The 24,113-nt window shown below is 48.5% G+C and overlaps 1 protein-coding gene across 9 annotated transcripts in view; it reads right to left on the reverse strand.

The window, feature by feature from the left end:
• The window catches only part of SNX29 (sorting nexin 29), a 584,951-nt gene that overhangs the window by 498,658 nt on the left and 62,180 nt on the right, over positions 1–24,113 (reverse strand). For all 9 annotated transcript variants that reach the window (XM_054453330.2, XM_063654331.1, XM_063654334.1 and 6 more), the window contains 5 exons: positions 21,993–22,173; positions 18,648–18,718; positions 16,478–16,726; positions 12,891–13,266; positions 3,829–3,947 (listed from right to left, as the gene is read on the reverse strand). In XM_054453330.2, coding sequence (XP_054309305.2) covers positions 3,829–3,947; positions 12,891–13,266; positions 16,478–16,726; positions 18,648–18,718; positions 21,993–22,173 — 996 coding nt within the window. The remainder of the gene's footprint in view (positions 1–3,828; positions 3,948–12,890; positions 13,267–16,477; positions 16,727–18,647; positions 18,719–21,992; positions 22,174–24,113) is intronic.

Genomic DNA, 24,113 nt, shown 5'->3' on the forward strand with positions numbered 1-24,113 from the left:
CTCAATGAAGAGATGAGCAGTCATATCACCTTGTACTGACAGGTGATTTTTCACCCATTTACTATTTCCACTCAAAATAAACTTGGGTAGCTCTCCCTCCCTTGCAACTGGAAAGCAATGCTGGTGAATTTGCTTTGCTCAGGTATAGACACCGCGTACTCCCAGAGGAACCACGCATGGTCCGCAGTCCTCATCTGCTTATCTGGGGTCTCCTCTTGCAACCTGGGGTACTGTCCCCTTCTCTGAATGGCTCTGTCACCCAAGAAAAGCAACTCCAAAGCTCCTCCCTAAACCACAGAGTTATCTCTTCCAAGATTCAAGAGAACTCCTTTCATGGTTCCCCCTTCTTTGCTCCTTTCTCCCTCCCAAAACTCAGCTGCAGAAAGCATCCTCTCCCAGCCAGTGCCTTTGCCTTCTCTAACTATCCCCCCTGGCAGTGACTGCAAAGGCACCAGCGTGTTCAAAGATGACAAAAGTCTCCTAAGGTGAGGAGCCCTCCATGTGGGAAGTCTCCATTAAAAGACGAAGTGGCTCCAGAATGAGAGGGAATGTCAGAATATCGCTAAGGAAGGAAGATGTCCCTCAGAAGGGACAAGAGGCAGAAACAGAGCAAAAGGAATGGAGTCTCAGGAGAAATGGTGGCGGTGGCCACCTGGGCAGGCAGGCAGTGTCTTGGCACCAGTCAGCCCCACACCTCCCATGGAAATGGGGCATCAGGACAGAAGGGACTTGATGCAACCTGGCATCCCAATCAGGCTACCCATTCCCCTGGCTCTGAGTCCAACATCCTGACACAGTCCTGGAATAATGTTCCTTCCTATGCCATGTCCTGCCCCTGTGCGCAGCCCCTGGGCTGTCCCAGCTCGCAAGCCCCCTGACAGCATCGTTACTGCAATGAAGGGAAATGCTGGCTGACGCCGGCACACGTCATCTCCAGAGAGTGCATTCGACATCAGCTGGAGCTAGGGTCCCATCAGCAGTGAGAAGATGGAGCTGAGTCTGCGAGCTGACAGCCGGGTGTGGGACCACAGGAAATGTGCAAGGACTCTAGAGGCTGACGGGGAGCTACCTTCCCCGGAGACACTTGCTACAGAAAGCCCAGAAGAGTAGGAAGACCTCTGGGTTCTCTAAGACTAAAGCCCAACATGCACGAAAAACGAGACCCGGATGTCTGATGGTTCAGGGGGCCCAGCTAAGCGGCAAAGGAGCTGACTCGGATGTCTGATGGTTCAGGGGGCCCAGCTAAGTGGCAAAGGAGCTGACCCGGATGTCTCATGGTTCAGGGGGCCCAGCTAAGCGGCAAAGGAGCTGCCAAAACAATCAGACCACCTACTGCAAGCACCTCACGGTCCCACAATAATTCAGGAACCTAACTACAAGGCCCCCTCCATGGGGAACGGGACAGGGTGAGCAGGAAATTGATTCATGAGACAGAGCCTGTGAACACACATTCAAAACTCCCCAGGGGTCCTAGACACATCCTGGGACCACCTGCTCTCTCCCAGCCCCTGCCCCTCCTCAGATGACCTGCCTGCATCTACACTGCTGCTGAACAGGCATCGGCAAGGTCACCAACCCCCTAACCTTTGGCTATTTGGACCATGGATGATCTAGAGATGCAGGACTTCTGTGGCCTGGCCTGCAGACATGAGCCAGGCCTAAGAGACTGTCACTTTTAGGGGACCTCAACTGAGACCCAGTGAGAAATTCCAGTTGGTATGGAAGGTCATGTGACTGAGGTATGGTGTGGGCCAAGGAGGGCATGAGAATGAACAGGGAGCAAAGACGGACTAGAAAAGGCCGGGCATGGTGGCTCACGCCGGTAATCCCAGCACTTTGGGAGGCCAAGGAGGGTGGATCACCTGAGGTCAGGAGTATGAGATCAGCCCGGCCAACATGGTGAAACACCATCTCTACTAAAAATACAAAAAGAGTTTAGCCAGGCATGGTGGCGCATGCCTGTAATCCCAGCTACTCTGGAAGCTGAGGCAGGAGAATCGCTTGAACCCAGAAGGCGGAGGTTGCAGTGAGCCAAGATCACGCCATTGCACTCCAGCCTGGGTGACAGAGTGAGACTCCACCTCAAAAAAAAAAAAAAAAAAAAAAAAGATGGACTAGGAAAAGAAGAGGTGGGCAGACCCCCATCAGGAAGCGGAGGGAGGCCACATGAGAAAGATGACAGCACCCCACCAAGTCAAGAAAGCCCCCTCCATGCCAACGCCCCAGCTCCTGGGCCACGGACAAGATGTCCATGAAGCTCTCACCAGGGGCCTTGGCATGTGCCTGGCACCTTCCCCAGATTAACTCAGGGCACCTTCACTGTGGATGTCAAAGGGAGCTGATATAATCACACCCCCCACTCTCATGGGACTGTGTTCAAGAGCAGATGAGTTCATCAGGGTCAGCCACACTGCAGTGCAGGGCTCCTTCAGCTTTGCAAATGCTGGCTCTCATTGTCACTGTCATCCCCATTTTCCAGATGAGGACACAGCAACTGACAGACAGGAAGCGCTCAGCCTCATTTAACAGCCAGGAATGCTGACGCTCAGAGCAGTAATGTACTCAGGCTTACACAACTTTCTAGAGCTGGTACTGCATCTGACTGGCCCCGTCGTGCTGCCAGTGACTGTCCCCGCCCTGCCTCTGTGCTTGAGCTAGTTTGAGTAGGTTTCTGCTCCCTGTCAAGTGACAGGAAGAGTCTACACCCCAGTTCAGAATTTCAACAGCTTCCTGAGTGATTAGTGGGCTCCAGTCATAATTTCCTAAATCTGGGCCCAGAGAAGGGACATTTGCTTCCTAGGAAAACGAGGAGGCGCCTAAGTGGGTTGGGCCAAGTCTTCTCTGACCCAGCGGTGCTCTGGGGGCAGGGACAGCAACTGGGCACTTCTCTGAGCCAAATGCTGTGCCAGCTGCATTACACTGCACCCCACGGGCCAGCTGGGATCAACCACGTCCTCCCCATGACCTGCACTAAAGAAAACAATAACAAACCACACAGGCACATGCTCAACCGTGTGGAATGGTGGAAAAATGCTTACCCATACCAGAGATATATTTATTTATTTATTTATTTACTTATTTATTTATTTATTTATTTTGAGATGGAGTCTCACTGTCACCCAGGGTGGTGTACAGTGCCACGATCTCGGCTCACTGCAACCTCCACCTCCCAGGTTCAAGCAATTCTCCTGCCTCAGCCTCCTGAGTAGCTGGGACTACAGGCACACACCACCATACCTGGCTAATTTTTGTATTTTTAGTAGAGACGGGGCTTCACCATGTTGGCCAGGCTGGTCTCAAACTCCTGACCTCAGGTGATCCACCCGCCTCAGCTTCACAAAGTGCTGGGATTACACGCATGAGACATTGCACCCAGCCCAGAAACAGCTTTTAACCAAGATACTTCCTGATCCCCAAGCGCTTTTCTGCACAGGGTAGCAGGGCCTTTACAGACAGGGGTTCAGTTACCTTCTTGCATCTCCAAAGAGGCAAAATCGTGGTCACTATTTGCGGTCAGCTTTTAAACGACTAAGTTCAACAAGCTACTGGTAAGGGAAAAAAACAGGCCTGCGGGCCCTGGTGACTTGCCAGCCAGTTCAGCCCAACACTCACTCCATGGAGAGCACCTCAGGATACCCAGGTTCAGGGAGAGAAGTCAAGCCCTCTCTCACTTCTGCATCTCAATGAGCTCCCCCTGGCCCTGAACCACACCCCGACTCCCGTGCCTCCCGGCTCCCATTCCTACCTGTCCAGGGAACTCAGATATTCCTGCTGGTTCTCGAAGCCAAAGCTCCTATTGGAGGAAAGGAGTAATCAGGAGACACCCACCTGCTGGGCTGTAGGAGCCCACGCCACTGACAGGGAAGAGGATGTCGGAGTCATTGTGCAGCACCTTCAGCGGAGCCCAGCTGTGCATCTGGGAGAGGCAGGTGTTCCCTTCCAGTGGCCTAAGGTGAAAGAATACAGATGCAGGACAGGCCAAAGAGCCCAGAGGCCGCATGACTCACCAACAAGCATCCACAGCACCCTCTTGAGAACTAACCAGGCCACAGCAGGGCTGAGAACAGAAGGAGGTGTGCTGGGAGGTAGAGTGTGGAGTCCAGATCCAGACCTCTTGCATTTGTTCTCTCAACCAGTGTTTACTGAGCACCTATTATATGCTAGGCACTGTGCTCCCTACTGGTGGCAAAAGAGCCAGTGAATACTGTTGATCCTGCCCTGAGGGAGCTTGCAGTCTGTTGCGGGGCATGAACATGAACCAAATAACCCTGCAAGAAGCTGTAAATGGCATCTCAGATTGTGGAGGAAGGTCATTCCAGGAAGGTCACGGAAGGCTGCCTGGAAGAAGCAGGGCTTGAGGAGTGGAGCTGGAGGAAGCCCAAGCCACCGAGTGAAGAGGAGGGACAGAGGCTTGGGGAAGGGGACAGCACATGCATCACAGGCCATCTGCTCCACGTTCCGAAATGACAGCAGCCACCTGACCTGGGGCTAGTGTTGCTCTGCTTGCTGCATCTGAGCCCCTCGTGGGTAAAAGGACAGAATCACACCAGTCACGTCTGGGTCCCTTCCAAGAAAAGGGGTCGGCTCAATTATTAACCAGGCTCATATGATCTGTTATATTGTCACCTTACCCACAAAGTACAAAACTCTAATGCGTGCCATCTTCAAAATGCCAGGCGGTGTGGTTGGGTTTGTTTGGGAGTAATTGCCCCTGCAGCACGTGCCTCTGAGCAATCAAGAAATGTTAAGAAATACCTGGAGGTATTTTTGCAGGATAGTCGTCCCCCAGTATCTGCATTACATCTGTATCAACCGTTTCAAAAATGCCCTGCAAATCTGAGGATGCTCAAAGTCCCTTGTTTTGTTGTAGAGTTGGAGTCTTGCTCTGTTGACCACGCTGGAGTTCAGTGGCACAATCATAGTTCACTGCAACCTTGAGCTCCTGGGATTCGGCAGAGCCTCCTGCCTCAGCCTCCCGAGGAGTTTGGACTACAGGTGTGAGCCACCATACCCGGCTAATTTTTTGTTTTGTTTTGTTTTTTTGTGAAGACAGGGTCTCCCTATGCTGTCCAGGCTGGTCTCAAAATCCTAGCCTCAAGTGATCCTCCTGCCTCAGCCTCCCCAAGTGCTAGGATTACAGGCATAAGCCACCTCGCCTAGCCTGAAGTCCCTGATGTAAAATGGTGTAGTATTTGCATAAGCACATCCTCCCACATATGTACTTTACATCATCTCTAGATTGCTTATGATACCTAATACAATCCAAATGCTATGTAAATAGTTGTTATACTGTATTTTTATTTGTATTATTTCTATTGTTTTTTTGGTAATATTTTTGATCCACAATTGGTTGAAACCATAGATGCGGAACTCACGGATGCAGAGTCCATGGATGCAGACAGCCAGCTGTACTGTAAAGTTTAAACATCATTTTATATCTCAGTAGATAAAGAAGACCAAAGCAGATCATAATCATACCTACTTAAGCAGGGAAGTGGGGGGACAGACAAAGGGAAGGGAGGCAAAAGAAGAAAAAGTGTGTGGCTTGTCCAAGGCCATCAGCACTAAGCAATAGAACCAAGGCTGTGGGACTGGAGCCCAGAACTTCCAAATTCAAGTGCACCAAGTTGTCTCCTGCCCACAAGTGACATTACTTACATAGTTTGTCTTTATGGTAGAGCTACTCTAAAATCAACAAATATTTTCTGTAATAGACCAGAGAGTACATATTTCAGGCTTCGTGACATACTCTTCTTTGTTGGTGTCTCTTAATAACTCTTTAAAAATGTAACAACTGTTCACTGCTTGGGGGCGGGTTTGGCCTGCAGGCATGGATTGCCAGCTCCTATTTTAGAGGCTTGTCAGGTAGAAGTCTCCTTTCAGCCCTCTCTAGCTTTTGGCCAGACATCTGGCACAGAGCGAGAAGTGCAGGAGGAAATAATCCTAGCAGAATTTTGCAAGACGGATCATTCAACCATGCCCGTAACACAATGAGGCTTTCAGACAGCAGGGTGGGGGCAAAAGAAGAGCCGCTCCCGTGGGTGTCCTGGCAGCGAGCCCAACCTCGGCGGGGAACCAGGTGACCTTGGATGTGCCTCTGGAATCTGTCAAGAGGCGCCCTCCTGAGGCTCTGACCTGGCCACTGGTGACCACGGGGCAGGCACCCAGAGGTGGTCAGGGGCGCCCTTTCAGGAGAAGGCAGCAAAAGCAGCCAGTCCTTTCTAGGCCACTCCACTGCCTCAGGGCAGGTGCGATGTTCTGCTGGTTTCTAAGATAATTCTTGACCCTTCCCCGCAACATATGCAAGTACAAGGTGAAGCCAGGCCCCAAGAGGATGAGGTTCCAAACCCAAGAAGTGAGCCCCAAGGACCACCGCCTCAAAATGAGTTACATTAAAGATTGCTGGCCAGGCCAGTGGCTCACACTTGTAATCCCGGTACTTTGGGAGGCCGAGGCAGAAGGATCACTTGAGCCCAGGAGTTTGAGCCCTGTCTCTACAGAAAATTTAAAAATTAGCCAGGTATGGTGTTGCACACCTGTAGACCCAGCTACTAGAGGAGCTGAGGTGGGAGGATCCCTTGAGCCTGGGAGGTCGAGGGCTGCAGTGAGCCGAGATCATGCCACTTCCTCCAGCCTGGGCCACAGAGGGAAAAAAAAAAAAAAAAAAAACCCAGGCCGGGTGCTGTGGCTCACGCCTGTAATCCCAACACTTTGGGAGGCCATGGCAGGTAGATCACCTGAGGTCAGGAGTTCAAGACCAGCCTGGCCAACATGGTGAAACCCCTTCTCTACTAAAAATACAAAACTTAGCAGGGCGTGGTGGTGGGTGCTTGTAATCCCAGCTACTTGGGAGGCTGAGGCAGGAGAATCACTGGAACCCAGGAGGCAGGGATTGCAGTGAGCCGAGAATGCACCACTGTACTCCAGCCTAGGTGACAGAGCGAGAATCCAGCTCAAAAAAAAAAAAATATATATATATATACACACACACACACACATATGTATGTACTCATTAGCTCAGCTTCATAACACTAGATACTCTTAAACATCATTTGAGATGTTTGAGATCCTAAACGTTAAAATGTCAAGGCTTAAACTATAAAATCTTCTGCTGTTAACTGTCCCCCTGTGGCTGCACATTTAGGTCAACTTCAGTGTTCTGCTTCTCTGAATAAGGACTTTGGTATCTAGATGTAGCAACTTTTCCCTGAATCGAGGGTATGTTCTCCCGGCTGCTCCTCACACTGGGGCTGCTAAACCAAGTGGGATAAACATCCTTAAGTTCACGCCAGTTTGTCAAACTGCTTTCCCCCATGGCTATCAACTGCTCCCAGCTCAACTGCTTCCAGCTGTCTACGAGGCCAGCCCCTGTGCACCACCCCTGCAGCCTCATTCATCCCACAGACACCAAGTGGATGCTATGGGATGTGTCTGGAACTGAGGACCCACTGACAGTAAGATCTTTCCCTTCCAACAGGGCGCCAACCCAAGGTCTCCACAAATACGATGGGCAAAATATGGAATCTTGTTTCACTTTGCATTTGCTTAACTGCTAGTGAGATGCAGAATAGCGAGACGCAGCATATGTTTGTAGTCCTTTCTGAATTATGTTTCCCCCTACTTCCCTACCAGTATCATAGAGCACATATAAAGTGATTTAAAAAGCCCCATCTGGGCCTGGTGCAGTGGCCCATGCCTGTAATCCCAGCACTCAGGGAGGCCAACATGGGAGGATCACTTGAGGCCAGGAAGTCAAGACCAACCTAGGCAATGCCTTGAGACCCCATTTCTATAAAAAATTAGCTGGGCATGGTGGCATGCACCTATAGTCCTAGCTACTCAGGAGGCTGAGGCAGGGAGATCACTTGACACTAGGAGTTCCCTGAATTAAGGGTGTGATCAGGCCACTGCACTCCGGCCTGGATGACAGAGCAAGACCTGTATCAAAAAAAAAAAAAAAAAAAAAAAAAGAACAAAAGAACAAACCCTCACTGTAATAAAAATACTATCCCTTGTAAAGAAAAATACAAAAAGCAAAGCTAATACTTATGATAAATACTGAGGCAGAAGAAACAAGACTTCTTCAGACATCAAAGAATGGGTTAATGACCAGTAAACCAAGGAGTAAGCCTAACTTTGACCAACAGAGGATCTTAAAGACAACAGGGCAGCAGACTCTGCCAAACGCTGTGGCAATCCACAGTGAGCTTCTCCTGGTCTGGCCACATTCCCCTCACACATCTGCTGTGAACCAGCCCCCTCGACCTTCCCTGTGAACACTAGCTTAGAATCAAAATCAAAGCATTACTCAGCAGGCCATCCCATCACTCCGCTGTGTCTTCCCCAGGCTGCTCCGTGGAAGCGTCAATCAAGATCCCTCTTAATGCCCGGGAGAGCTGTCCAGAGTCTGCAGGAGGCCCTCTGGCTTCAGAGGGCCCAGGCCAAGCGAAGGTCACCCTGCACTGTGTTGGGCATTTACACATCACAATGCTGGGGGCTGCCTTGGCTCACACACCAGCCTCACCCATGGGGCTACACTCAGTGGCATCAGCAAGCAGCAACTCCTCAAAGGCCCAGATTACAAAGTAAAGGCACGTGGCCAGCTGCAGAGGCTCATGCCTGCAATCCCAGCACTTTGGGAGGCTGAAGCAGGTGGATCACTTGAGGAGTTCAATACCGGCCTGGCCAACATGGTGAAACCCCATCTCTACTAAAAATACAAAAATTAGCCAGGTGCGGTGGCACACTCCTATAGTCCCACCTACTCTGGAGGCTGAGGCAGGAGAATCGCTTAAACCCGGGAGCGGAGGTTGCAGTGAACTGAGATCACACCACTGCACTACAATCGGGGCCATGGAGTAAGACTCTGTTCCAGAAAAAAAAGAATAAAGGCACTTGTGAGGGTTAATTGTATGTGTCAATTTGGCTGGGCCACAATACCCAGATATTTGGTCAAACATTATTCTAGATGTTTCTATCAGATGAGATTAACATTTAAATCAGTAGATTTTGGGTGAACCAGATTACACTGCATAATGTGGGTGGGCTTCATGCAAGCAGTGCAAGGCCTCAATAGGAATAAGACAGACCTTCCAAAGGAAGAAGAAATTCCGCCAGCAGATTGCCTCTGGACCTGAACTGCAACTCTTCCCTGGGTCTCCAGTCCACACGCCTACCCTGCGGATTTTGGACTTCCCAGCCCCACAATCACATGAGCCAATTCCTTAAAATAAATCAAGAGAAGACCGTGCGCGGTGGCTCATGCCTGTAATCCCAGCATTCTGGGAGGCTGAGGTGGGTGGATCATTTGAGGTCAGGAGTTTGAGACCAGCCTGGCCAACAGGGTAAAACCCCATCTCCACTAAAAACACAAAAGTTAGCTGGGTGTGGGAGGTACCTGTAATCCCAGCTACTCGAGAGGCTGAGACACAAGAATCGCTTAAACCCAGGAGACAGAGGTTGCAGTGAGCCGAGATCGTGCCACTGTACTCCAGCCTGGGTGACAAAGCAAGACTCTATCTCAAAAAAAAAAAAAAAGAAAGGAAGCAGACACACAGAAACAGAGACAGACAGAGATGGAGTTAGAGGTAGAGACAGAGGTAGAAATTGAGGCAAAAATAGAGCCCAGGACAGAGAAGGAACTACACACATCCACACACAGAACGTCCGCTTCAGCCTCGCCCCACTGGTTCTGTTCCTCTAGAAAGCCCTGAATAACACAGCAGGTCACAAGACTTGGATACCAGGTACAAAAACATTCATACCCTATGAGCAAGAACAAGGCTGCTGAAAAGCTGCCCTAACAAATAGTTCAGTTGTAGGAAAAAAATCTTGCGTGTGAAAATACTCATTTGAGATCCACTGATAACAAAAAGCAAAAACAAAAACCATCAACCTAAATACCCAACAAAAGGGGAAGCATTTCACAAGTCATAACATGTTGATCTGACTGAAAGGCAACTGCATTAGCCAGGGTTCTGTGGAGAAATGGAACCAAGGGGTGTGTGCATGGAGACAGACAGACAGAGAGATACAAATACAGGTTTATATTGAGGAACTGGTCCACACGACTGCAGGGATCAAGAAGTCCCATGATCCTCAGTCCACAAGCTGAAGACCCAGGAAAGCTGGTGGTGTGGTGAAGTCCAAGTCTGAAGCCTGAGAACCAGGAGAGCAGATGGTGGCAGTCCCCGGCCCAGGGCCGAAAACCCATGTCCCAGCTGAAGCTAGCAGGCGGAAAGGAAAGAATCCTTCCCTGCCTTCACTTGTTGCTCTGTTCAGGCCCTCAATGGACTGGATGAGGTCCACCGACACTGGGGAGGGCTATCTCCTTTACTCAGTCCACCAAATCAAACTCTACCCTCACCCAGAAACATCCTCACTGATCCACCCAGAAGCAGAAGTAATGTTCAATCTGGGCATCCCACAGCCCAGTTAAGTTGACACACAAAATTAACCATCACATCAACAAATCAATATTCATAATTATGTAGAAACATGAAAAACATTTGACAGAATAGCCGGGCACAGTGGCTCATGCCTGTAATCCCAGCACTTTGGGAGGCCGAGGCGGGCAGATCACGAGGTCAGGAGCTCGAGACCAGCCTGGCCAACATGGTGAAACCCTGTCTCTACTAAAAATACAAAAATTAGCCAGGCATGGTGGTGGGCATCTGTAATCCCAGCTACTCGGGAGGCTGAGGCAGGAGAATCACTTGAACCCTGGAAGCAGAGGTTGCAGTGACCCGAGACGGCACCATTGTGCTTCAGCCTGGGTGACAGAGCAAGACTCCATCTCAAAACAAACGAACAAAAAAAGGCTGGGCGCGGTGGCTCACGCTTGTAATCCTAGCACTTTGGGAGGCCAAAGCGGGTGGATCACGAGGTCAGGAGATCAAGACCAACCTGGCTAACACGGTGAAACCCCATCCCTACTAAAAATACAAAAAATTAGCCAGGCGTGGTGGCGGGCGCCTGTAGTCCCAGCTACTCGGGAGGCTGAGGCAGGAGAATGGCATGAACTCAGAAGGCGGAGCTTGCAGTGAGCCGAGATAGCGCCACTGCACCCCAGCCTGGCCGATAGAGCAAGACTCTGTCTCAAAAAAAAAAAAAAAAAAAAAAAAAACTGACAGTATAAGCTTTGGATTACAGCATATCTGAATCCAAATCTCAATTTAGCCAATGGCTTTCACAAATCTTGCCTCTCTATGGAATCCCGTTCTTCTGTCTGTAAAATGGAGGTGATACCCATGAACCTCACAGGGCTGCTAGAAGTCTTACAATACAGTGTATAAATCACCTGCAGCACCTGGCATATCTCAGATGATCAATAAGGTAACACTACTAGTACAAGTACCCATGCAGATGAGGACTAGAGTAAAAATAAAAAACAATAATAGGCACAGTCTCATCAGAAAAAAAAAAAAACCCTAATATTATAACAACATGAAAACGAAAATCTTAGAGCTAAAAGTATACTGCAGCCTAAACAATACCATAAGATTTAGGTCAGATAGAAAGATACATTTCTGTATATTCATTTTACACTTTTTTTTTTTGTAGAGACGGAGTCTTGCTGTGTTGCCCAGGCTGGTATCAAACTCCTGGCCTTAAGCAATCCTCCCAACTCAGCCTCCCAAAGTGCTGGGATTACAGGCATGAACCACTGCACCTGGCCTCATTTTACACTTTAATGGACTGGATTTTGCAGTAGTCATGATTAGGAGGGCACTGTGCACCACAAAGCCTAAGAGGTAACTAGCTTATTTGGGGTATTTTGGGATTTTTTTTTTTTTTTTTTTTTTTTGAGAAGGACTTTCTCTCTTGTTGCCCCAGGCTGGAGTGCAATGGCGTCATCTTGGCTCCGCTTCCCATATTCAAGGGATTCTCCTGCCCCAGCATCCCAAGTATCTGGAGTTACAGACATGCACCACCATGCCTGGCTAATTTTGTATTTTTTTAGTACAGAAGGGGTTTCACCATGTTGGTCAGGCTGGTCTCGAACTCCTGACCTCAGGTGATCCACCCACCTTGGTGTCCCAAAGTGCTGGGATTACAGGTGTGAGCCAGTGCGCCCGGACAACTCCACTGTTAAGGCAGCAGGTGCAGGCAAGTTATGACTATTCACACCCCTGCAGATAAACACAGAAGTCACCATACCACAACTATTCTCCTAACCCTGCCTTCGTCCTGAGCTTCCTGTGCTAGTGGCAAGTCAGATGCAAGGAAAATCCAGAGTAAAAATGAAAAAACAATAATAGGCACAGTCTCATCAGACTGTGAAACCCTGTGAACCCTGTGAAATGAAAATGACAGATGTATGTATAAAGCAAGAATTTCAAGGCACACATTCTGACATTAACTTTGTATTAAGTGCCCTCAAATGTACTCCCTTCCCCTCTTTCAGTTCTCAGGGGAAGAGCAAATAACACTCCTTCCAAATAACACTCCTAAATCAACACCTGAAGAATGAATGATACCCTGGGCAAATATAAAACTTGCAGCCCTATTTCACCCAATACCATAGAAAGAGAAAACGGTGAACTTAACCCCCTCATTAAAAGCACAAGGGGAGGCTGGGCGTGGTGGCTCATGCCTGTAAACCTACCATTTTGGGATGCCAAGGCAGGCGGATCACTTGAGGTCAGGAGTTTGAGACCAGCCTGGCCAATATGGTGAAACCCCATCTCTGCTAAAAATACAAAAATTAGCTGGGTGTGGTGACAGGTGCCTGTAATCCCAGCTACTCGGGAGGCTGAGGCAGGAGAATAGCTTGAACCAGGCAGGTGGAGGTTGCAGTGAGCTGAGATCACGCCACGGCACTCCAGCCTGGGGGACGGTGAGACTCCACCTTACACACACACACACAAAGAAGTGTGAGGGGAACTTACTTCTCAGGCGACTCCGAGTGGCCCCTGTGCTTCCTTCCTGAGGAGTTTCCATACACGTCATCTTCGTTTTCATCCACATCTTCATCATCAATGCTTTTCACATCAAGCTTCTGGTACCCAAACTCCCCGTTCAAAGACAGGGAATCAATTTTCCATGAGTTGCTGCTCTGACTTCCATTGGAATTTGGCCCGAAGGGGCTTTCAAAGGCAGACATGATATTGACAGAGGAGCGGTCGGAGTTGTCCTCTGAGCTCTCCCCTGCCCCAGGTGTCTTTTTCAAAACGTCCCCAGAGTTCTGCTCATCTTCCTCATCATCAAATGAGATAATGTTGGTCACTTTCTTTTTCTTCTTCCGTTCCTTTTTGCATTTGGCATCTGGCAAAAAAAGATACAGTATAAGAAAAAGTAGGCAACACAAAAAGATGATGGAACCAACTCACCTCAAAGTTATGGAAAATACTATTCTAGTAAGAAATATACTGTAACATGAATTCAGACTTTTTAAAATCCTCAGTGAAAATCTGTGTACAGAAGATTGAGCAGAATGGATGCAGGCCTCTGCCTCTGATTTAAATAAACACACCACAGAGCACACCTTGAAACTGTTCCTTCTAAGCAGTCACTTTGATGCAAAGGATGCTACCATTACCGAAATGATCTTCAATGCTTCACTTTGGAAAATATTGTGACCTGGAAAATCAGCTGGGGGTATAGTCAAGTGTTGAGCAGCCTCAAATTCCTGCCATTCCTGTGCAATGCCCCTTTGCAATGGGTCTTTGTGGCTCTTCCCAGCCAGAGGTGATGTCTATTTCTGCACCCTCTTGAATCTGGCTGGCGTAGTGCTCTGCTTTTTTTTTTTTTTTAAGAGTTGGGGCGTCTCGCTCTATTGCCCGGGCTGGAGTATAATGGTGCAATCATAGCTCACTGTAACCTCAATTTCCTGGGATCAAACAATCCTCTGGCCTCAGCCTCCCGAGTAGCTGGGACTACAGGTGCATGCCACAAAATCCAGCTAATTTTATTATTATTTTTAGAGATGAGGTCTTGCTGTGCTGCCCAGGCTAGTCTCAAAACTCCTGGCCTCAAGCAATACTCCCACCTCAGCCTCCTAAATTGCTGGGATTATAGGCATGAGCCACCATGCCCTGCTTTTACCAAAAGAATATGGCAGAAAGGGCCGGGCGTGGTGGCTCACGCCTATAATCCCAGCACTTTGAAAGGTCAAGGCGGGTGGATCACCCGAGGTCAGGAGTTCAAGACCAGCCTGGCAAACATGGTGAAACCTCGTCTCTACTAAAAATACAAAAAAAAAAAAATTAGTTGGGCGTGGTGGCAGGTGCCTGTAATCCCAGCTACTTGGGAGGCTGAGGCAGGAGAATTTCTTGAACGCGGGAGGCAGAGGTTGCAGTGAGCCGAGACTGTGTCATTACACTCCAGTCTGGGTAACAGAGCGAGACTCTGTCTCAAAAAAAAAAAAAAGTGGCAGAAATAACACTGTGTGAGTTCTAGTAGCTAGGCGTTAAAAGGTCTCAGCTTTACCTTTGCTCTCCTGGACAGTGGCCCTGACCCCATACATAAAGAAGCCAGTTCAGCCGACTAGAGGATGAGAGGCCATGAGTAGAACCTGAGCTGCCCCAGCACTGATTCCAGACATGTGGATGGGGCTATCTTGGATCTTCCAATCTAACCATGAGCTCCCATGAGTGAGCCGAAGGAGCCCAGCAGAAGAGCCACCATGCCAACCCACACAAAAAAGTAATGAACTGTGGTGGTTTTAAGCCACTACATTTTTAAATCACTTGTTATATAGCAAATGCTAACTGAAAAAGAAATCAAGCCTGCCTTGGTGACCAGCACTCAGAGAAGACACTTTGTGCCCCTATTTTAATCATCACACTTGGATGTAAGACACTTTGAGCCAATTCCAAAAACCCAATCTGTCTAAACCAATGTGTGATGCGGTGAGGCCTCACTGGTATAGCACAACTCTGAGATCACCTCAAAAGCAGAGTTCCAAAAATGGGTGGGACTGCTACTCCTGTGGGTGTAGAAATTTCAGTGCCTTTGTTACACAAAGCCGTCAACAGCCCTGTCTCCTACAAGGCTCATGCAGGGTCTCTGCTGGAGAAGCACAGGGCAAGACAGACAAGGCCACTGTGTACCAAAGACACCGTGGGACTCTGCACTTTCACCATCAATAATTCCAAAGGGATGGCCACAGTTACTGCCTTGTTTAAGAGATTTGAGAATACTAAGTACTTAAGCCCAAAATTTCCAATTTCAACCAGATGCAGTGGCTCACACCTGTAATCCCAGCACTTTGGGAGGCCAAGGCAGGAGGATCACTTGAGGCCAGGAGTTCAAGACCAGCCTGGGCAAAATGGCAAGACCCTGTCTCTACATATATACACATACATACTACAACAAAATTTCCAATTTTGCTATAGTAACATCTTAATGTCCCAAAGGAATCAAAGGGTATTGAAAACTTCTCACCAAATTAATCTTAACTGAATCAACTTTCTTTTTTTATATTTAATTTTTTAATTAAGATTTTTTAAAAACAGGCTGGGCACAGTGGCTCACGCCTGTAATCCTAGCACTTTGAGAGGCCAGGGCAGGAAGATCACCTGAGGTCAGGAGTTCAAGACCAGCCTGGCCAACATGGGGAAACCCTGTCTCTGCTAAAAATACAAAAAGAAACTAGGCATGTTGGCACATGCTTGTAGTCCTACCTACTCGGGAGGTTGAGGCAGGAGAATTGCTTGAACCTGGGAGGTGGAGGTTGCAGTGAGCTGAGATCATGCCACTGCACTCCAACCCGGGCAATAGAGTGAGACCCTGTCTCAAAAAAAAAAAAAAAAAAGTTAAAAAATTGAGACAGGGTCTCACTACATTGCCCAGGCTGGTCTAGAACCCTTGAACTCAAGTGATCCTCCTGCCTCAGCCTCCCAAAGTGCTAGGATTACAGGCATGAGCCACCACGCCCAGCCTGAATCAACTCTCTTTTGCCTCCCCAGAGCCTAGAGTCTAAGGTGACAACTCCTCTCTTTCCTGAGGCCCCTACTTAAATGCCATCCCCAATCAGAAGCAAGCCCAATGGCAGATGTTCCACATAGCAGTCTATGCTTGGCTTTCATCCCTTTTATCCTAAGGATCATAAATTATACATTTTGTCATGAACTACCCACCCACACTCGTCCCAAAGGAGACTGCAGGCTACCTGCTGGCAATCTGTCTTTCCTATTCAGCTCACCGCCTAACACACAGAATACGATGAAGGAACAAATAAAGGAATGAATGAATGAGGATCAATGTCATCTGGCTCCCGGTGTCTCTCACACCCTCACTTTCCATTTGCTATGGTTGAGCTGTTCATTTTTCCACCCGGCAATTCTTGCATCTAGGTAAGGCCATCAGAGCCCTTTCAGAGTGAACAAAGATGAGAAACAGAAACACAAATGGAAAACGCATGTGCACGGGACTCCATTCCCCTTGGAATGACTTTCAGATGACAAGGTATGTCCACACCACCAGCCACATTCTGATTCCCTCTGCTCCACCTCGAGCACCCGTTCCCACTCACCAGCACTGACGTTCCTGGACACGACGGGCAAGGGGTCGGTCTCCTGTTCAGGTTTGATGAGGATGGAGACGGCAGAGGAGGCTGTGATCTCCCTGAACAGGCTGCTCACTCCTTGCGTGGACTCCTTCAGCAAGGAGGTCACATTCTGCGTTGACTCCTTTAAGAGGTCTGAAACGGTGGGAGCAAACTTACTCTGCCCGTTCAAATCCTTGTTGTCGATATTAATCGCAAAGAGTATGGAGTTCAGACCTGCCCAAAAAAAGGGAAAAGTCTGGAGTGCTTGCTGACGGGCAGTCATACCACCAACAAGAGAAGACAGCTGCAGACAACAGAGTACAGAAGAGGAGACACGTTGATCTTAAACAGGTATAAAAATACCTCCCACGCGGAGGTTGCCGGGAACGAAGATTGCGCCACTGCACTCCAGCCTGGGTGACAGAGCAAGACTCTGCCTCAAAAAAAAAAAAAAAAAAAAAAAAACCTTCCATGAAACTGGGGTCAGCAGACATCCATTATCATGGAAGCTGAGTCATGTCACATTCTCTCCCTAACAGGCAGGAAGATGAATATGAAAAAGAAGTCAACTGGGAGGAGGTAAAAGCACAAGTTCCGGGATCAGGCTGCCTGGGGGTGAATCCCGGCACTGCCACCTACTAGCTACAAGACCTTGATCCAGGCTGGGCACAGTGGCTCACACCTGTAATCCCAGCACTTTGGGAGGCTGAGACAGGCGGATCACCTGAGGTCGGGAGTTCGAGACCAGCCTGACCAACATGGAGAAACCCCATCTCTACTAAAAATACAAAATTAGCCGGGCGTGGTGGTGCATGCCTATAATCCCAGCTACTCAGGAGGCTGCAGCAGGAGAATCGCTTGAACCCAGGAGTCAGAGGTTGTGGTGAGCCAAGATCATGCCATTGCACTCCAGCCTGGGCAACAAGAGTGAAACTCCATCTCGAAAAAAAAAAAGACCTTGGTCCAGCAACTTATCATCTCCCTGTACTCCAGTCGCCTTATCTGTAAGATGGGGACAATATTATCTTCCTCACAGGATTGTAAGTATTAAAGGCAATCACTCACAAAACACTCAGCTCCATAAACCATCAAATGTGCACTGGTAACATCATCATCATTACTGTGGACAGAAACTTACACTGGGCATCTTATGATCTACAAAGGAAATCATGGTCAAATTCTTTTTCTCATCAATGGACAGGACTAACATAACCCCAGATATATGAGATTTAGTATAAATTTTCAAGGAAAAACAAAAAGGAGGCAACAAAGAACTTGGAAAGAGGAAGCAAGTTGCCCACTTCAGTCCGGCTGATTCCACCTTTCACCCTTTGAGTCAAAGGGTGAACAATGTAACAGTCCACCGAGTAACATCAACCCAGGGTCTCTCCATGTTGACTCATCATGTGTGCGACTCCTGATCTCACATGATTCTCTCACAGCCCCATGAAGATGACTGCTGAGACAGCATGATTCCCACCTCACAGAGAGGAAAGAAAAGGCAGCAAAGCTTACGGCATCTGCCCCAGGTCACCAGGTAGCAAGGGGTAAAGGCAGGATTCAAAGGTAGGCCTCCCACCTCCAATTCCCCACAATGTATATTACATCTCCAAAGCCCAACTAAAAACCTTCAAATCTTCGCTTTCTCTGCCAGGGTCTCACATTCTAGATAAATAGACCCAACACTGTGGTCGGGCATGGTGGCTCACACCTGCAATCCCAACGCTTTGGGAGGCCAAGGCGGGTGGATCACTTGAGCCCAGGAGTTCAAGACCAGCCTGACCAACACAGTGAAACTCTATCTCTATTAAAATACAAAAATTAGCTGGGCGTGGTGGCAAGCGCCTGTAATCCCAGCTTCTCGTAAGGTTGAGACAGGAAAACGACTTGAACCCAGGAGGCGGAGGTTGCAGTGAGCTGAGATTGCATCACTGCACTCCAGCCTGGGTGACAGAGTGAGGCTCTGTCTTTAAAGAAATAAAAATAAAAAAACCAACATTCAGTGCTAGTAAAAGAAGGACGGCAGCAAGTGACTCATTGAGTTGTTGAGGGACAGAGAAGAATCACAACATTCCATGGCACTGTGGATCTGCCCCAAGGCAGCCCCTCTGCCATGTGCCACAAGGCCCGGGGCCCTGGTCTGGGCCAGGCTTACCCGCTGCCATGGTAGGAAGCATACTGGACCTCTCTTCATCCATCACAAACGACCAGTCTTCATAAAAAGTGCTGCAGATTGAAAGAGAAAAGGAAATCGTTCTTAGCAATGGCTCTCTGTGTCCATTAACCAGGAAATTCCATTAGACGGCTCCCTGGAAGATCTGCACCTGGTCACCCCAGGACGGATATGATTTGTCTGAGGTCTCTGCTGGTTTAAAGCTTCTGGTTACAAACAGAAGACTGAACACATACATCCTACAACTTCCTTGCTGGTCCCCCCGACCTTCAGCTTTAGAGTACTAAAATAGACATGATATGTAAATGTATTTATAAAGCAGCAAAGTAGAAGGCAGCAGTCAGGTGGGTGACTTCCACTCAAGCAATGTCCCCAAGAGACAGACAGGAAATCCAAGCCTGCCAGCAAGGCTCGCCTGATTTGCCTAATATAAGAAGAGACCATTTCAGACAGAAATTACAGAGCCTCTATGGCTTCATCAACCAGAGCACTTAATATAATGCCTGCATTGGCCAGGCACGGTGGCTCACACCTGTAATCCCAGCACTTTGGGAGGCCAGGGTGGGAGGATCACTTGAGGTCAGGAGTTCAAGACCAGCCTGGCCAACACAGTGAAACCCCATCTCTACTAAAAATACAAAAAATTAGCCGGGCATGGTGGCAGGCACTTGTAATCCCAGCTACTCGGGAGGCTGAGGCAGGAGAATCGCTTGAACCCAGAGGCTTGGTGAGCAGAGATCGCGCCACTGTACTCTAGCTTGGGCGAAAGGCGAGACTCCACCTCAAAATAATAATAATAATAATATAATGCCTGCCTAGGTTACAGACCTGAAAGCCCACATTATCCTTGGAAAAGGCTAGGAGACTAAAAATGCTCCACAAATCTAGATGGCAGTTGGGTAGGGGTGTCAAGGAAGCCTACAGGGCCTGTCCAAGGTCATCTGGCCAATAAATGCTCCAGCCAGGGCTTAAAAGCAGGTCTCCCGAGTCCAACTTCCAAGCTCATTCTGACTTCCTGTTAAGCAATGGCAACCAAAAATCCCCAATGCCATAACTTCCCCGCCAGGTCATTGAATTCTAAATTAATCAAGGAAAAAGTCAGTTTCACTAAAGCAAAGTCAGGGATACATGACCTGCAGTTGAGTGAGAGACTGGAAAAATTAGCCACTGAAGTGACTGAATACAACTAACAGAAAGAAAGAAGAGGCGCATTTCCAATATACTTTCCCAGAAAATGTTAGTAGACGTACAAACCACATGCTCAAGCTGACATTCTGACTGCACCTGATTCCTAAAATCACGATCCTTTAAAAATCTGAGCCTGTTTTCGTGCATCTAAATGAATGTGTTTTCCCAACATCCAGCTGGGGAAGTGGCTGGTGATCCAGGTAATGTCAAATGTGCTTCTTACCTGCTGGACTCACTTCTTCTTGTTGGTCACTTCAACTTTGAGACTGAGTATGTAACTCTGAACTACTCGTAAATGATATGCTGGAAGGAGCTTCACAGAAATTCACTTCAAAAAAAAGGAGTAGGCCAGACACAGTAGTTCACGCCTGTAATCCCAGCACTTTGGGAGGCCGAGGCAGGAGGATCACGAGGTCAGGAGATTGAGACCATCCTGGCTAACACGGTAAAACCCCGTCTCTACTAAAAATACAAAAAATTAACCAGGCATGGCGGCGGGCACTGGTAGACCCAGCTACTCGGGAGGCTGAGGCAGGAGAATCGCTTGAACCCAGGATGCCGAGGTTACAGTGAGCCGAGATCGCACCACTACACTCCAGCCTAGGCAAAAAAGCGAGACTTCTTCTCCAAAAAAAGGAAACAAAGAAACAGGAGTGTGTTTTCCTTAACTAAAGCTGGTTAATGCCCTAGAGGTCCAGACATTCTCAGCCTCCAAACTCCGACCGTGAGCAGTACACAGGTGTCATGTCAGTCCTCCTGGCTCCCAAGCTCTCCCATTTTGGAACCATAGAGTCTTGCCATACAATTGAACAAGGAGCCACAGGCAACAGAGAACTTTAAGGTGTTTTTAAGAGCCCCAGTGCACGATCCCAGAAGATCTGAGACATCACCAGTAGAGAGGTGACCACAGCAGTAGATAAAGCAGAAGAGGAGACCTGAACTAGGGAACACAGGGCAAGATATAAAATCAAGGGAACACGCCACACTACTCACAAACTGCCCACTTATTGAATTCAGTGAAATTTCACTGTTGAAGATCTGGGCGTTGCTGATGGGGAAGTTACTTAAGGAACCAGAACAGGATTCATCAGTGTCACTCCATATCACTCAAGGACACAAAACAACATGTCTAGTCCACCATCCTCAGAGCAAAAGTAATGGCCACAGCCAGGCACAGTGGCTCACACCTGTAACCCCAGCACTTTGGGAGGCCTAGGCGGGTGGATCACCTGAGGTCTGGAGTTCGAGACCAGCCTGGCCAACATGATTAAACCCTGTACCCACTAAAAATAAAAAAAAATTAGCTGGGTATGGTGGCACACGCCTGTAATCCCAGCTACTCAGGAGGCTGAGGCAGGAGAATCGCTCGAACTGGGGAGACAGAGGTTGCAGTGAGCCAGAATAGCATCAGTGCACTCTAGCCTGGGCAACAGCATGAGGCTCCATCTCAAAAACAAACAAACAAACAAAGAAACAAAATGACTTCCTTCCCCAATGTAAAATTTCCACGTTTTTTCCCGTTTGGGATTGAATGAATGCAAGAATCCCAAATTAAAATTCTGCGCCTGGCATGGTAGCTCATACCTGTAATCCCAGCACTTAGGGAGGCTGAGGCGGGAAGATTACTTGAACCTAGGAGTTCAAGACCAGCCTGGGCAACACACTGAGACCCCATCACTACAAAAAAATTTTTTTAATTAGCCAGGCCTGGTGGCATACGCTTAAGGTCCCAGCTGCTCAGGAGGCTGAGGTGGGAGGATTGCTTGAGCCAGGGAGGTCCAGGCTGCAATGACCCGTGTTCATGCCACTGCACTCCAACTTGGGCAACAAAGCAAGACCCTGTCTTTAAAAAAAAAAAAATTCCAGAAAGTGAAGAGGAAGCTATGTCCTAAGACAACAGCTCTCTCCACATCCAAGTTGGCTGTATGCAAGTGCCATGCCGAGCCCTTTACAGGCAGTCTCTCAATGATTCTCCCCCAAGTTTCTCCACAGCTCAGCAGAACACTCCGGAGCTGTCAGAGGGAGGTCCACGTGCCCCAGATCGGGGAACTAGGATGAAAATCCAGGTGGTCTGACTCCAGACTCCAAGATCTTCACCTCTTGCTCCATCCCATCTCAGGTCCCATCCCGGCCACGTACCTGAGCCTGCAGCGGTCAGCCAGGAGCATGTGCAGGTAGCGCTCCAGGGAGTGTTCGTTGAGGGCACAGCGCAGCCAGGCGCGGCCCCGGCCCACGTCTGAGGCGATGTGGCGCAGGGAGTAGAAGCGCTGCAGCTCGTGCTTGTTGAGGACCTCCTTCACGTAGTACCAGAACACGGGCTCTATGGAGAGAGGGCACAGGCGCCTGGCACTCAGCCTGAGGCACTCAGCACTGGGAGAGGAACACATAAAGCCTCTAGGCAATGTTGGAGATTGTAATAGAGTATCCCCTTAGCATGGAAAAGGTAGGAGATAACACCAAAGACATGGAATCAACCCAGATACCCATCAATAGTGGACTGGATAAACAAAATGTGGTACATTTACACAAAGGAACAGTATGCAGCCATGAAAAAGAACAAAATTGTGTCCTATGCAGCAACATGAATGACTGGAGGCCATTATCCTAAGCGAATTACACAGAAATAGAAAACGAAATACTGGATAGTCTCACTTATAAATGGAAGCTAAACACTGGGTACACACACACATAAAGATGGCAAACAACAGACACTGGGGACTGCTAGAGAGAGTAGACAGGGAGGAGAGCACGGACTGAAAAACTACCTACCAGGTACGATGTTCACTACCTGGGAGATGGGTTCGATCGTGCCCTAAACCTCGGCATCACACAATGTACCCAGGTAACAAACCTGCACATGTACTCCCTGAACCTAAAATAAAAATTGAGGCTGGGAACGGTGGCTCATGCCTGTAATCCCAGCACTTGGGAGGCTGATGTGTTAGATCACTTGAGGATAGGAGTTCAAGACCAGCCTGGCCAACACAGTAAAACCCCACCTCTACTGAAAATGCAAAAATTAGCTGGGCATGGTGGTGCACACCTGTAATCCCACCTACCGGGCAGGCTGAGGCAGGAGAATCACTTAAACCCAGGAGGCGGAGGTTGCAGTGAGCTGAGATTGCACCACTGCACTCCGGCCTGGTGACAGAACAAGACTCAGCCTCAAAAACAATAATGAAATAAGAAAAAAAGGTGGGAGATACAGAAGAGTATATAAAAAATAAAAATGACTCTAAAACCTCGCATCCAGAAAAGACCAATGTTGACATTTTCAAGAATTTTCAGTCTTTTTTACTGCACTTTTCTTTTTTATAATAAAATCAACATTTGCTGTAGGCTGAATTATAATCCTCAAAGATATCGACGTCCTAAGCTCCAGAATTCTCTGAATATTACCTGATATAGTAAAAGAGTCTATACAACTGTGTTAGGATCTGCAAATTGGGAGGTTATCTTGCATAACCCCTGTGAGGCTGATGTAATCACAAGATCTTCATAAGAGGCAGGCAGAGAGAAACTTGACACAGAAGAGGAGGACATGATGTGACCAGAGAAGCAAAGACTAGAATGGAGCAGCCATAGCCAAGGAAGGTGGGCAGCGAGCAGACTCTGGAAGGGCCAGAAGCGGATTTGGCCCTGAAGCCTCCGGAAGGAAGCAGCCCTGCTGTCACCTTGACTTTAGCCCAGTGAAACTGATTGGGGACTTCTGGCCTCCAGAACTGTGGGAGAATAAATTACAGTGTTTAAAAGCCACCAACTGTGTATTTATTTGTTACAGCAGCCAGAAGAAAAGAACACATCAGGCCAGGCACAGTGGCTCACATCTGTAATCCCAGCACTCCAGGAGGCCGATGCGAGCAGATCATCTGAGGTCAGGGGTTCGAGACCAGCCTGGCCAACATGGTGAAACCCCATCTCTACTAAAAATACAATAATGAGCCAGGTATGGTGGCAGGAGCCTGTCATCCCAGCTACACGGGAGGCTGAGGCAGGAGAATCACTTGAACCCTGGAGGCAGAGGTTGCAGTGAGCCAAGATCGCACCACTGTACTCCAGCCTGGGCGACAGAGCAAGACTCTGTCTCAAAAAAAAAAAACAAAACAAAAAAAATAGGCTGGTGCATTAGCTCACGCCTATAATCCCAGCACTTTGGGAGGCTAAGGCAGGCAGATCACGAGGTCAAGAGATCGAGACCATCCTGGTCAAAATGGTGAAACCCTGTCTCTACTAAAAATACAAAAATTAGCTGGGCATGGT

Source organism: Pongo pygmaeus, chromosome 18 (genome assembly GCF_028885625.2).
Source record: "Pongo pygmaeus isolate AG05252 chromosome 18, NHGRI_mPonPyg2-v2.0_pri, whole genome shotgun sequence".
NCBI classification, from domain to species: Eukaryota; Metazoa; Chordata; class Mammalia; order Primates; family Hominidae; genus Pongo; species Pongo pygmaeus.